We start from the raw sequence: 16,657 nt of genomic DNA on the forward strand, positions 1-16,657 counted from the left end.
GATGAGAGATACATGGAGTACAAAGCTCCAACAGATGAGAGACACATGGTGTATGAGTCTCCAACAGATGAGAGACACATGGAGTACAAAGCTCCAACAGATGAGAGACACATGGTGTACGAGTTCCAACAGATGAGAGACACATGAATTACAAAGCTCCAACAGATGAGACACACATGGAGTACAAAGCTCCAACAGATAGAGAGACACATGGTGTATGAGTCTCCAACAGATGAGAGACACATGGTACAAAGTCCGACAGATAGAGAGACACATGGTGAACAGTTCCAACAGATAAAGAGACACATGGTTACAAAGCTCCGACAGATGAGAGACACATGGTGAACGAGTCTCCAACAGATGAGAGACACATGTTGAACGAGTCTCCAACAGATGAGAGACACATGGTGAACGAGTCTCCAACAGATGAGAGACACATGGAGTACAAAGCTCCAACAGATGAGAGACACATGGAGTACAAAGCTCCTACAGATGAGAGACACATGGTGTACGAGTCTCCAACAGATGAGAGACACATGGTGTATGAGTCTCCAACAGATGAGAGACACATGGTGTACGAGTCTCCAACAGATGAGAGACACATGGTGAACGAGTCTCCAACAGATGAGAGACACATGGTGTATGAGTCTCCAACAGATGAGAGACACATGGTGTACAAAGCTCCAACAGATGAGAGACACATGGTGTATGAGTCTCCAACAGATGAGAGACACATGGTGTACAAAGCTCCAACAGATGAGAGACACATGGAGTACAAAGCTCCAACAGATGAGAGACACATGGTGTGCGAGTCTCCAACAGATAGAGAGACACATGGTGTACCAAAGCTCCAACCAGATGAGAGACACATGGTGTACGAGTCTCCAACAGATGAGAGACACATGGTGTACAAAGCTCCAACAGATGAGAGACACATGGTGTACAAAGCTCCAACAGATGAGAGACACATGGTGTACGAGTCTCCAACAGATGAGAGACACATGGTGTACGAGTCTCCAACAGATGAGAAAGACAATGTACAAGATTCTCTAGCAGATGGTGAGAGACAAAGGGACATTATAGAGGAGTGTGAGAGAGAGGATACAACAAGTACCTCACAACACAGAGGAGAGTTGCTGGTAAACAGTGATGCATGTAGACATTACCAGGACCACTATGATCAATCTGTAGATGGTGCCGTTGTGTCACAACTAATCATTGCAAATGGAGACGTTCGTGGTTGTCCTCAAATTAGCGGCTCAAATGATTTTTCTCAGAATCTGCCACAAAAACGTTTACTAAGCAACGTGACACAGATTGGAAAATGTCCAAAGAAAATGAAGGGAACAGCCGAGGTTGTTGGTGTTGAAGTCCAAAATTTGGTAGGATCTGTTCACCAAGGTGAACAAGATGTCCATACACATATAAATGATGAGCAAATAACTGATTATTCTGGCGGATATAGTGGCTGTAATGGGCAGCTTTCTACTCCAGGTACAAGTATTGTCATACACAGTCAAGTATCCCAGAAATTTTTGAGTAATATAAATGCTAAATGCTGTATAAGGGAAGGTGTTAGTGACCCAACATATGAAAATCCTATACCAGGTACAAGTAAGACTCCTGAACTAGGAAGAGACTTGGACTTTAACCTCACAGATGGAGTAGCATACTGTCACTATGAAAAACATGGTGGACTTATCAATGTTCCAGCTGTAAATTTTATAAACACTGCTTGTATAAACAAAGATAATGAACCCAATAATTTTGAAGGGTTCCACACTGAGCCGAATGAGAAGGTTCTCGCTCTGAAGCAGTTCCTGATTAGTTCACACATTCAGGGTGGAGGCAGTGAACTTAACTCACCAACATACAGCAAAACAAAAGATGGAGGGAAATATGATTGGGGTAAAAATAGTGAGAGTGTTATGGAAAGAGGCAAAGGAAATCAAGGAAGAAAGAATGTGACGAGAAGAAGAAAGCAAAGAGAAATGAATGTGAAAGGGGAAGGAAAACATGGAAGTGAAGGAATGGAAGGCAATAAAAGTGAGGGAAAAAGTAAAGGAGGAAAGGACACAAGGAATACAACAAAGAAGAGAAAATGGACTAAAAGAGTGGAGAGAAAGGAGATGCAAAATACAATCCTCGATAAAGCTGTGACAGACAAGAAAAATGAGACACGATTAGTAGAACAAGTTGAGAGCAGAAGCAGTAGTAACACACAGATAAGATCCCAAACTTCATGGAGAAACTTAAATTCAGAGCCAATGTTGGAGGAGCCGTCTGACAGCCATTGTGAAGAGGTCAATAGATGTGAGATTAAAGTAAATGATGATGATAAGTCTCTATGGGGTAGATCATCAACTAGTGCAAATTATTCAGGTAAGAAAAGGAAAATAGTAGATGTGAACAGAGATTCAACCATAGGTATAGGTAATAGTGGTGATGAACCGACCGACGAGACCGAAGTGCAAAGAGCCGTTCTGGTGACTGCTCATTATGCCGAAATTTCTTTGGAAAATATAACGGACAAACACTTGAGAAATGGAAAACAAGTTGTGAAGCTAGAGAAGAAAGTGACAAGGAGAAGAAGAAAAGCTAAGAAGAAAATGGTGAAATGTGATGCACATAAAGCTGGTGGTATGAAGAAGGAAGAGGAGAAGCAGCCACTGGTGCAGGAGAAGGACTTCATTGCACCTTATAGATTACTTTTTGACAGCGACAGTGATGAACTTCCTGACCTGAATGAGTTACCAGTGCATACAGGTGAGTTTAACTATGCAGTACTTGGAGATTTTTTGGGAGGACATAGTTGAATAAGAGTCAGTGTAAATACATGTACTAACAGTTGAGATGGCATGGCCACCAGGACCTACAAGACAATGGGAGATACACTGTTATCTAGTGATCAGACCCACCATCCTTAACTACAGTTTACTAAAAGGCTGAAGGTGGTGAGTTTAATGGGACAGGTCCGGCCAGAGTGTGGTTGCAGGATCTGCCTCGCATGTAGTGTTAGGTTAGGTAAAAACTGTGTATGGGGGGATCCAAAAGTTGCAACTGTTAATGAATTAGTTTGAAAGTTTATGTTTTGTGGAAAAGTTAATCGTGAATGTGGATAAATATAAAGTGATGAAAGTAAATCTAGAGGTAAAATGGGGTATAAATGAATGTTTGCTTAAATGGAGGTGAGGTGCATAAAATATAACTGAGTGGATGATGAGTCACAGGGTAGCTAAGGCAACGAAGAAAACAAGTGCTCTGAGAAATATATAGTGAGGTGAGGGAGAGCATTTTGAAGGCAGCAGCAGAGATGTATAATGTTAGTACAGTAGATAGAACTGACAATATCATTTTAGTGTGGGGGATCTTGTCTGTGTGAATCAGTGATGCAGCTCTAAGACCAAGACCACAAACAAGACCATTTTAAATTTTGACTTTAATGGATCACTTGAAAAATGCCCACACACACACACACACACACAAAAACACACACACACACACACACAAAAACACACACACACACAAAACACACACACACACACACACACACACACACACACACACACACACACACACACACACACACACACACACACACACACACACACACACACACACACACACACACACACACACACACACACACACACACACACACTTACCTGGCGAGCCAACCCCTCCCCAACCTTAATCAGCCAGAACTTTAACCACCCCAAAAACTATTCAGAGGCTAATCTTTAAGTGATCCATAAAGACTAAAACTACAAATGGTCGTCCTTATGTTTGTAGTCTCAGTCTTGATAACAAATTCTGAATCTCAGGAAAATCAAATTTGATGTTTTGAAAGTGATATCCTTGAGAACTGTAGGACAAACAGAACAATATATGAATATTGAAGAACTCTGACGTGAGAAGACAAGAGAATGAGAAGGTGTTGGACCAAGTGTCTGCTGAGACTATGTGGATATGTTGAGAAAATGGGAAGTGTGTGACTGGTAAACAAGAGTGTATAATTCAGTAGAGGATGAAAGAAGAGGAGATGTAAAGCATCATGTAGAGTGAGGGTGTTGCTGACAGATGATGCAGTGACAGAGGTAAATGAGAGGAATATCTTGTTGCAGGAGTGGAACACCATAGAGCAGTAGAGCACATAATTTATGGCCATTTGAGAGAATAATTGAAGTGTGTGTGTGTGTGTGTGTACTCTTAATTCTACACATGTACTGTATCATGGAAGAAGGACTTAAAAGAGTGGAATTAAAAGCTTCTTGTTTTGTTGTATACAGTATAGGCATAGGCAGTTTCCGGGTTACGTACAAGTTTTGTTCCTACAGACGCTCTTAAGTTGAAAATGTACTTAAGTCTAACTACATGCCATATGTGCATACTGTACAGTACTTACAGAACAATGTTTAAAATCCCACTATATCACAGCCTAAATCCTTATATACATTTAAAATAAATGAATTTAAGAGAAAAGAAGAAATAGAATGACAAAATACAGTAAATGAAAGTAAAAATTGTCATCAGAAATTACTGTAAATTTAAACTTTTAACTTTACAGGACCTCATTTGTATCGGCAGATGTTGATAAGTCAGACGTACGTAACCTGGGGATGTCCACTTAAAAATTTTTGGTGTGTTAAAGAAAGTTTTACTTCATGTTTAAGCTTAAAACCTGATTTATATGACGTGGTCCTAATTCTACTTCAGGAAAGACTGAATATGACTTCAAGACTGGTGACCTTGTATGGTCACTTGAGAGAGATACTTGGTGGCCTTCATGCATTCAGCAGATCAACCCTTACATAAAAAGACCATTGATGTACTTCATTGGCCGCAAACAAGACACTGTTGTTAAAGTTAAAGTAGAAGACATCAGACCTTATAAGTATGGTGAAGTGCCATCGTATGTGGTGAGTTAAGTGCACTTTTATAGTCCCAATAGTTACTGGATTTCTTGTGGTGAATGACCGAGGTGTCATACACATTACATAATGACTCATACCCAACATGTATACTCCTTGGGTACCGTAATTGGACCTTACCTTTTATTAAACTCATTTGAACTGTTGGTAGAATCACTGTTGTGGCTGTCCATAAAAGAAGAGTTAAGCTTTGCACACACACACACACACACACACACACACACACACACACACACACACACACACACACACACACACACACACACACACACACACACACACACACACACACACACACACACACACACACACACACACACACACACACACACACACACACACACACACACACACACACACACACACACACACACACATACAGTTTCAAGAAAAGTTCTCTGACAATTAACATGATTTGATTGTCCTTGGGAAGGATTGAGGGAATTTGTATATACTTTACTGTACTATACATTACATATTGAACATCAGACAGACATATACACTTGTTGTCTGATTACTTTTGTTTTATTTCTACATTACTGTACAGTATTGTTATAATGATAATAAAATATTACCATAATAATAGTACTGATGATGAGGTAAGATTGTTGCCCAACATGTTATGACAATTAATGTGTTTCAGGACCAGAACAAGAGTGGCTTTAGTGTAGCTCTCCATCTTACTGAGTCTTACTGTCAATTACAAAAGCATGGCAACACCATTTCAATTGAAGACTTCTGCAACATGCCTCCTGAAGGTATATACTATACAGTGGTCCTCGGTTAACGAACGGTTCGATAACGAAATTTTGGTTAACGAATTAGCTCCCATAAGGATCTTCAATTTGGTTAATGAACAAAACTTCGATTAACGAAATCCTCACAACAAACAGTTTTTGTTGTGAGTATCAGCTGATTGGCTAGCCCACCAATACAGTAATATATATATATATATATATATATATATATATATATATATATATATATATATATATATATATATATATATATATATATATATATATATATATATATATATATATATATATATATACAATATATATATATATATATATATATATCTTGATAAAATCACACGAAAATGGAAACAACGGATTACCTTAGCTTTAAGTGCTTTTATTCAAGACATCTTATCCACGTTTTCATTGTGAAATTACATAAATATATATATATATATATATATATATATATATACATATATATATATATATATATATATATATATATATATATATATATATATATATATATATATATATATATATATATATATATATATATATATATATATATATATATATATATATATATATACACACACACACACACACATACATACATACATACATACATACATACATACATACATATACACATATACATATATACATGTGTCGCTTTACGTCCGTCCGAACAACGTCCGATCGCATATACGTCCATGGCCCATAAAAATAATAAGAAAATAATAGGGATAAAAAAACCCGTTCAGACAACGGGACGTAAGTGGCCTCAGAGCGGGCGCGCTCACGCATGCATCACGTGTTCTTAAACAAAATAGATTGTGCTGCCAGGCGTATAATGATACAGTACAGTAACTATATATCCATAATATGTTTTGATAGATATAAGAAATGCCTATGTTACTGGTTTATGTTCTTAACCTCTGTGTTTCATTAGTTGTGTACATTATCTAGTGTATTTAGTCAATATTGTACAGTACAAGTACACTGCAATATTCCACATACACGTAAATATAAATACAAAATTCACAATGTGATGTTCGGACAACGTCCAATTCGGTTAACGTCACGTTTCCAAGAACGTATCTAGGACGTTAAGCGACGTATGACTGTATAGTGATTTAAGGGCGATTTAGGGAAATTTTTGGAGTGTTTCTGACTTTATGCATTTTTGGCTTTACTTTGTATGTACTTTTCTGTGAGCTGGAACCAATTACCCAATTTCCCATTGAAATAATGGATTCGGTTAACGAAATTTTCGGTTAATGAACGACTCTGGAACGAATTGTGTTCGGTAACCGAGGGACCACTGTTCTGTACTGTACATATTGTATATACGTTATTGACATACTAAATGGGGTTTTGTGAGCATTGGTAAGTTCAATCAGGATAAAATTATGATGTAGGTAAAATGTGTGTTAGAGCAGGGCGGCCAGTGACCCAGAGAATGACTAATATTAGTACTGTTGATGATCACCTTGAGTTATTGTGTTTCTTTATTATAATGGTCATGAGTCGCTGATTTTAAGGTAAATTACCATTTTTCTCTCGAATGTTAACTCTTTGATTCATTCCACAGAGCAAGATGCTTTAGTCATTGTAAGTTTGACCCCAAAAGATGACCATATGATGACCCCACAGAATAGGAAAAAGAAACCAGAGGAAGACGGAACAAAGAAGAGAGCAAAAAAGTCGAAAAAGAAATGGTCTTATGAGTTAGTGAACCAAAAAACTGAAATGAACTCATATCAGTTGGTCAATGAAGAGGTAAAGTGTGATGACATAGTGTATTGTTACTGTACAGTATTAGTGGTATAGTGTATTGTTACTATACTGGTGATACAGTATAGTGTATTGTTACTGTATTAGTGATATAGTGTATTGTTACTATACTGGTGATACAGTATAGTGTATTGTTACTATATTAGTGATATGGTATAGTGTATTGTTACTGTATTAGTGATACAGTATAGTGTATTGTTACTGTACTGGTGATATAGTGTATTGTTACTGTATTAGTGATATAGTGTATTGTTACTGTATTAGTGATATAGTGTATTGTTACTGTATTAGTGATATAGTGTATTGTTACTGTATTAGTTATAGAAAGTGGTACAGTACAGTATGGTAGCATCCAAACACATATTGAAAGAATTTACAAAGAATTAAATTTTTAACCTGCTCATAATTTTGACACTCAAAATACTCATATTAATTTATGTTGCAGTTTACTCTCACACCAAGAGAGAAGATAAAGTTTCAAAGTGCCATGAAAGTGAGAAAAAGAGAAAATGAAAAATTACTGAAATTCATAACGTCATCGGCCTGCATGGAACATCTATGGCAAATATTTAACGGTGAGAAACCTTGTGAACGACACGAGGCGTACCAGGACATGTTCTCAAGACGAGGACTTCTGTGTACAGGAATTGGACCTTTTCAGTTAGACCATGATGATGAACAGGTAATGTTTCAAGTGATATTTACCAGTTTACAGCCTCAGGAAATGTTTTGGTGGGACTAATGCATTGATTAATTATACCTTCACACTGAAGCTTGAACCCCTCTTAACTCTTTCACTGCTCTCAGCACTTTAGGATTTTATTCTGGCTGCCACAAGATGATTTTATTCAGCTTAGAGAAAACCTCCAGCAATGACAGGGTTAAAATGGGTCCTTGGAAATGACAGTTTGTACATACTGCCAAAGAATAACAAGTGTATAATAACATTAAGTGGTTCGTAATGACCCCGGGTGACTCACAGGTGCTCATAATTACACCAGGTGCTAATAATGACCCTGGGTGATTAAGAGGTATGGTAAATTAATTAATGAAGGTGAAAGATAAGTGATCAACTAAAGATAGCCATTTTCCATAGTTACATGGGTTAGCCATGATTACCTGATGGCATGGTGTCCCAGTTAGTATCTGGCAAAGTTGAAGCAAGTTTTATGACTGGATGACCTTTCTGTCATTGATCCAATTTTACAGAGTGCATTATATGTAGGACTTCCAAGCTCCCTCTTAGCTAGCAAGGCAGGGTCACTACTCCCTGAAGGCATCCATTCTAGAAGGGAGCTTGAAAATCCTACTACCCTGTAGCAAGTGGTGATAAATATAGATATTCATGTTCTATTGCACTTACCACAGAGTGTTTTAGAAAAATTGTGCTGGGAATAAAACTCTGCTTTCAATATAGATTTTGAATAATTTATTGAATAAATTTCTGTAATACAGTACTGTTATACTGTAGGATTCTGGGGTCATTAATTCTAAGGGGATAACTTAATTCTTATCTTAATTTCTAAGGGTCGCTGCCACCAGACCCCCTCTGGACAGTATGTAGCTCGTTAGGTAGCGGGCAGAGTGGACTAGGCATTGGGTTGGGTTTCTCATTGACCAAATCGATAAGGGAAAGAAGGGTGAAACAAGAACATGTCTTAATTAATTTATTCCTTATAACACATATTGCATTCCGTCAAAATACAAGAAGCATTGGCCTTCCTCAGAAGAGCAACTATGATTTTAGTTACACTGCTCACCAACAGACATCTTACATTAATTGCGTGTCATCCACATAGTCATTACTCATAACAATCAGTGACCTCCTTACCTTGGTCATCTTTTCTTACAATATCACTCAACACATCAGACTGCTTCACCTGTTTGGAATATAGCACCCTAGGTTATTATACATTATAGCACCATCTCACCTCTTTACAGCACCAGTTCACCAACTTGTAACATCACCTCAACACATCCCGGTTACACGCCACACCTACAAGTATGGAACCCCTTGTTATTTCTAGGCACACATATCAGGCCCCTCGTTCGCACACCGCCCTCGGTGGGTAGAGAGGGGTGTTCCATCTGTAAACATGCCAGTACTGTTTCTACGCCTGGTATTATAGGTCGCTCCAACTGACGCCCGTGAATCTTCTTAACATATTAGTAGGGGGTGATAGGCAGGGAATCCACAGGTTCACATTGGGGTAACATAACAGCGTACAGTCACTTCTTAGGGGTGGCTCTCACGAGAGTAATGGCCGTTGTTCTGGGGACGCTCAGAACGCATGGGGAACCTGTTTTGGTGGAAAAGCAGGGGCAACTGAGGACGTTGTCCCGTTCGCTGTCGCTAACTAGGTCGACAGTTTCCAATTTTTAATTTCCACTTCGATTTCTTATGGTTCTCACATGAACACTTTCCTGTTTATTGTGACCTTATGCCTTATAAATACATATCTTAATCCTAAATTACATACTAAAGTACTGCTCAAGTTTGACAGTTCCTGGGGAAATTAATTGGGCTATATCATTAACTGATACATTTACCTTTTTCCAGATCATTGTTCTCGTGTATTTTCATATGATATCTGCGGAGTTATGTTCGCTAAACGTTCACATATGAAATAGTATGACCTTTAACCCACGATCTACACTTAGCCCGGATAGTACACTAGCCCAGATCAATTGGACTTTCCCAACCATCTTATAGATACCTTGAGTTCTCCTTAACGCTATGAGTACATACACTTAATACGTATTATATAACGTACTTGGGTACAATTCAACAAATGATTCAGTAACATTGAGTAGGTGAGTTATCCTTTATCAATGTTTCCCGTTTTCTGAGATTTTACCAGCGCTGTGGATTTGAATGTTATGTAGCGTAATATGAATTAAAGAGGGTTTAGGAATGACAATGATGTGAGCAGTACACTATGCTATCATAATACTTTCTGTTTTGTATAAACATAAATCATTGTAAATCAGAGTTTTCTAATATACAGTATATCTATTTCAGTTTTATCAATTTATAAGATAATAAAAAAATATGTATAATATTTCATTGCCTTATATTTATATTACAGATTTTGTTTGTGGTTGATTTCCTGTGCACAGAATTGACCAAAGGCAAACCAGAATTTCACCTTGCCAAAGACTATGTGTTTCGTGTGTGGATGCCAGAGGTAAGATAGTTTAGTCTTAGTTATTATTAATATTTTTTTCTCCTGTTTCTGCAGTTATTATTTCATGTACAGTAAACGTCTTCGAGATAATGTTCTAAGAGAGGTTGTCGCTTTAAACCGAATTCTCACTAAATCTAGGGTGTTGTTTCAATGGAATAATTTAGTTTGGTACTTGAGAAAAACACAAAATACTAAAAAGACTGACAGTCTACCCAGATGCACCTCAGCCCATCTCCTAGAATAAACAAAACATTGTATTTTGTAGTATTATGGTAAAACAAACACTCAGAAATCAATGTGAAATGGTCTGTTTACTGGCTGGGGGAAGGTGAGGTGATATAATTGACAGTTGATGCCAAGGTCTGGTGCTTATTTATTTATCTGTCCTTAAGTGACTTAAAGTTTTTCTCTTATAAAATGTCACTGAACTGACATGGGAGAATATAATTAATATTGCTGGAATTCGTATAAGATAGTGATTAATTTGAATATAAACATGCTATAGTTTGCACTAGACAAAAATTTTAGTAATCATTTAGTACATTATTTTGAGTAAATGTACAGTACAGCTTTGCCCTTAGGACAGTGTAGCATGCCCAGAGAACATTGGGTGCAAAATTTTAAATATGATGCGCCAGATTGACTCGCGCAAAATAGGAAAGATTCGCTTTAAATTAAAACATTGTCCTTAATTATGGGTGTCGCTTTAAATCAATAATCTTAAATTGAATCGCTTTAAATCGACGTTCTACTGTAGTTAAGTGGCAGTGTCAGACAGCACAGTGCAGTGCAGGCATAGCACAGTATAGTGTAGTGTAGTGTAGTATAGTGTAGTGTAGTATAGTGTAGTATAGTGTAGTGTAGTATAGTGTAATATAGTGTAGTGTAGTATAGTGTAGTGTAGTATAGTGTAGTGTAGTATAGTATAGTGTAGTGTAGTATAGTGTAGTGTAGTGTAGTATAGTGTAATATAGTGTAGTGTAGTATAGTGTAGTGTAGTGTAGTATAGTATAGTGTAGTGTAGTATAGTGTAGTATAGTGTAGTGTAGTATAGTGTAATATAGTGTAGTGTAGTATAGTATAGTGTAATATAGTGTAGTGTAGTATAGTGTAGTGTAGTATAGTGTAATATAGTGTAGTGTGTGCAGTATAAAAATGTTAGTGTAGTATAGCATAGTATAGTGTGTAGTGCAGTACAGTACAGTACAGTGCAGTGCAGTACAGTGCAGTACAGTACAGTGCAGTACACTACAGTGCAGTACAATACAGTGCAGTACAGTACAGTACAGTACAGTACAGTACAGTGCAGTACAGTACAGTACAGTACAGTGCAGTGCAGTACAGTACAGTGCAGTACAGTGCAGTACAGTGCAGTACAGTACTAGGGTGTGTCATATGGAGGCGAATTTTTTTTTTTTGAGTTTGAAAAATCGGCCCATGGTATTAATGATGTAGTTCTATGTGCAGAATCATGTGATATCTTCAGATTTGAAAAGTTTTTCGCTTTTACAGTAAATTTTAACTTGAAATCTTATGAAATTCAGTATTCTACCCTTTACCAACACCACTAAATAGCTTATTTAAAGTAAAGTAAATTGTATCAGGCGACTTATTAGATGAAAATGATCCAGAATAGTGAAACTAATGATCTTGACACATTTATTAAATTTAATATTCCCTAGAAACAAAATCATCAAATACAAAAAACCGGGTTTTACTACTACTTAATTTGGTGCTGCTGCAAGTAACAATTCATAGAGAATAATATGTCTTTCTTGCTTCTGTTTCTACTCATCACCTCCCGTTGACCACCTTGAGCTGGATGTAGCCTCTTCCTCTCCTGGCTGTACACGTGACTGCTGGCCTCGCTCACTTGCTGTACACAACGCTCTATACTCTGGGTGTGCGAGGGCCAGGTAGGGACATGCATGGGGTTGTCCAGGAAAGCTCTGACTTGAACATTGGTGAGGCTGCAGGTAAGACGGGGCTCACTGCCAGCCTGGATGTTATCCAGATCTATGAGATCAGTGAGGGTCTTGGCACCTAGATTGACTTCAGGAGTCTTCCTGACCCTGAAGGAATTGTCACCAACTGATTCGTCATGCCCAGATCCCTCTCATAAACTTTACATCCAAGATCTTTTTTGACTGCCACCTTCGCCTTCATCCATTGCAGAGCATTGCTCGCAGAACTGCCTCTGGATGAGCATACCAGGAAGATCTCCCACAGTCTGCTCCACAATCTGAACAACCTCCTTGGCTGACTCCTCAGGAGCTCAAGCTGGAAGAGAACATGCCTCGGACCTTCGGAGAACGATGACTTGACCTTGGTGTTGAACCAATTTGGCAAGTAGACACTCACCATGAATTGGACAATAAGTCTCAGGTTGTGAAGCTGGTTCCCTTTCAGTTTATGATGAGCGACCCAAATTCTGCAGAACCTGAGAGCCGTTGTGAGCCACCTAGAATGTGAGACTGGACCTATCTGCAGGTAAACAAGTCTATCAGGCATGACCCCAGTTTTGATGGCACTGCAAATCATGTAACCATAGTACTGGTCAGTACTCAGGTCGTCAATGACAGTATGTGCAAGCTCAACGAGTGGAGGGCCAACTGTGATTTTTTCAAAGCTCAGATTTATTTCTAACTCAGTGGCAGAGTCCAGCATCTTGCCAAGAGGACCAGACCATCTATTGTTTGAAAGAGTCTTGCCATCCAGCTCCTGGATCAGATGTCTGAGTGGCAACTCGTTGGTGTGGAGGTCACAAACAATCCAGACCAGCTTCCTCCCAATCTTCCTCTCTATCCACTGTATGACCCCCCTTGCCACCCTGTGTTCGTGTTGGTGCTGTCCCCTCCAATGGCCTGCAGGGTCTGGTCTACGTTCCTCTCTCTGAGCCAGTTCACAATGTTATCTGCCACTATCTCAGGTGGTTTCCTGATGTCATCTTTCTCTGGAGTGAAATGCCACAAATACTTCCCCCCTGGTTCACTGCAGCAGGAGTAGTGTTCCTCCTTCACCATGGCAGGGAACAACTTGTCAGAATCTCCAACTTTCACAGAACACTTCTAGTGTCATCTCCTTTCCCATCAAAGAACAAACAATTGATTCCATTTTTCTTATCCCTTATCAAACTCTTCTAGGTTACTGACAAGCCCTGAGCTCTCTCATTTTGTTAAGATCTATCACCAGGTGAAGACTACTGGGTGTTATCAAACCACCATCAACCCAGGCAGCTGTTGCTATCTCTGCAGTTTCTCTGAGACCAGTGTGGTGTCGCATGCTGGCCAGAGCTATGCTCGGGATATCTTTCCTATTTCGAATCTTATGCCTGGAAGGTTTGGGATCATTATTTTCTGGGTTAGGGACAAAGTCACCATTCTCCTGGTCAGCACTCGGATCAGCTATGGGGAAGTCATTAAACTCTGAATCAGCTTGACTCCAATCATCGGCCTTTTTTAATTTCTAATTTGGCCTTCTCAAGTCTCTTTTTCCTCGCAACTTTTTCCTCGGCAACTCTTCTCCTCTTCTGTCTCTGTGGCAGCCTCCTGTCTCTTGGACTCCGGAATATCTTGGCTAGAAATCATGAGAGCCCCTATACTGCCAGTCTTCTCTCTCTGTGCTTTGATAAATGCCAGTTCGATCACAGGAATCTTCAGTTCAAGCTTGCAAATACAGGAGATGTGGGCCTCGGATTTACAGTCACGATCGCATCCAAACTCAGGACAGAGAACAATTGGGCACTTGCAAGTAATTATATCAAATAACTGGTCCAGTTGCTTGGCAAAGCTGTCCTTAACTGCAAGTTTTGCACTAAGAGAGATATCTCTTGCCTTTTTAACTGGCTAGCAGTCTCTCCTAATCTTCTTCTGACTTATTATGACTGGAGGCTTGAACTGAGCGTTAGCCAGAGTGTACTGTGCCAAGACAGCTTTGGTCATATCACTGTAATGTCTTTGTTTGTGTAAAGTTCTTTGGTTCTTTTCTGGATTTGCCTGATTAAAACATTATCTCCCAAGCATCTCTCAATGTAAACCTTCCGGCTTCGACTTCAGGAGCTCTCTCCCAGACCCAAGATAGTGACTGAGATGGCTGGATTTTTGGTTCCTCATCCTGACACAAGCAGCCATCAAAATTCACTATTTAATATAAATGCACTAATGCAGCTGTACGTTAGATTTTCGATAAATTTCATGCTAAAATTTACTTAGCAAAAGGTTGCAAAATATTGAAACTGAAATTATTTTCTGTTTATATACACTAAAATCTACCAAAAAAGTGATGGGCCATTAGTTTTAGCTGATCTTCCCTCCTATGACACACCCTAGTACAGTACAGTACATTAGTGTTGTGTTCTTCCCCAAATTGACTTCTTATTTTCATGAGAATATTGATCATCAGTTTTATAGGAATCATTTGCAGAAGTTTTGAGTTGTGTCCACCCAAATATGTAGGAGGTATAAGAAGTCTTCGTACACAACACTGTTTTGAATTTTACCAAAAGCTGTGATGGTAAGATGAAGACACTGTTCTTTATGCTACAGTTGTGATCTTCCCTCCTATGACACACCCTAGTACAGTACAGTACATTAGTGTTGTGTTCTTCCCCAAATTGACTTCTTATTTTCATGAGAATATTGATCATCAGTTTTATAGGAATCATTTGCAGAAGTTTTGAGTTGTGTCCACCCAAATATGTAGGAGGTATAAGAAGTCTTCGTACACAACACTGTTTTGAATTTTACCAAAAGCTGTGATGGTAAGATGAAGACACTGTTCTTTATGCTACAGTTGTGAGGGAAGAATTGTGTTCTCATGAATACTTAATTTATTCCCTGATTAATTAGTTAAGGATATCAGTTGAGGATATGAACACACATGAGTGGAGTATTTCTTGATGTTTTATTTGAACTCTCAGTGTTTCCTTCTACACATCACAACTCTCACCTTCTACACATCACAACTCTTACCTTGTACACATCACAACTCTCACCTGCCATTTCCTCTAAGCTTCTGTAACCTTTCACTCATCCTACACTAAAGGAATAAAAATAATAGGTTGATGTGCTTTTATTTGCAGGCTATAAAAGAAGCTCTAAGAGTTGTTAGAAAGGTTCCTGAGAGTGAACTGGAGCTGGCCATGAACGAAGGCTACAGGGAGACCAAGATAGAGAGGAAGGCTCGTCGCATGGACTTCATGTAGACTGACTTGATGTACCTATTTGTTTACTCTTATAATTTGACCGGTGATTGAGTATATTTTGTATCTTTTTGTAAATATTGAATCAGTGACAAGATACAGTGCTTTAATTACCTTGCAAGTGCCTTATATACTGTACTGTACCATCAACTTGTACATTTGCAAGTAAACATGAAAAGCATTGCTTGAACTACATGTGCTCCAATTTTCATGTTGTCAATTACTTTAACCCTTAGGCCCGGGTGATGTTCCAGAATTATCTGCCTATTTTCCCTCCATTTCTTTTATTTATTTTTTGTATTTATTTCTTATTTATTTATTTATTTTTTATTATTTTTGGAAAAGTTGATTTTTTTTCTCGATTTAACCGCCGGGGGGGGGTTACTGCCAGCAGCACCCTAACCCGAAGCTTAAGGGTTAAGCACTTGGTAGTTATTGTGGATATGAATGTACCAAAGAAAATAGTTTCAATGATAACTGCAATATCTTTCAAGATATAGTAGAAGTAAGCAACTTATGTATAGATAGTTATTATAGTTAAAAAGTAATGTTTGTAAAGAGTGTTTTTAATGTAGTTTTACCATAATTACTTATCACGTTGCCATTATGTAGTTTATGGAAAGCATATACTGTACTGTATCCTGTTATAGGAATATAACTTTATAAAGGAAGAATTATACAGATAAACTGGTCACCATAGGAAGGTTTCCTTCACGTACAAAGACACAGTACAGTAGGTGTTCACCCCCTGGCATAATGTATATCAATTATTGCTTTAATTTGTGCAGGGTACCT

At 38.4% G+C, this 16,657-nt stretch overlaps 1 protein-coding gene across 1 annotated transcript; it reads left to right on the plus strand.

The window, feature by feature from the left end:
- The first annotated feature begins 854 nt into the window (after window positions 1-854).
- On the plus strand, window positions 855-15,959 carry LOC121879760. Its single transcript, XM_042386527.1, has 7 exons — window positions 855-2,766; window positions 4,717-4,919; window positions 5,575-5,689; window positions 7,272-7,459; window positions 7,920-8,156; window positions 10,564-10,662; window positions 15,743-15,959. The coding sequence occupies exons 1-7, from the start codon at window positions 870-872 to the stop codon at window positions 15,863-15,865; spliced, it is 2,862 nt and encodes a 953-aa protein (XP_042242461.1). The 5' UTR covers window positions 855-869; the 3' UTR covers window positions 15,866-15,959.
- The last annotated feature ends 698 nt before the right edge of the window (window positions 15,960-16,657 follow it).

Source organism: Homarus americanus, unplaced genomic scaffold (genome assembly GCF_018991925.1).
Source record: "Homarus americanus isolate GMGI-L3 unplaced genomic scaffold, GMGI_Hamer_2.0 scaffold42643, whole genome shotgun sequence".
NCBI classification, from domain to species: domain Eukaryota; kingdom Metazoa; phylum Arthropoda; class Malacostraca; order Decapoda; family Nephropidae; genus Homarus; species Homarus americanus.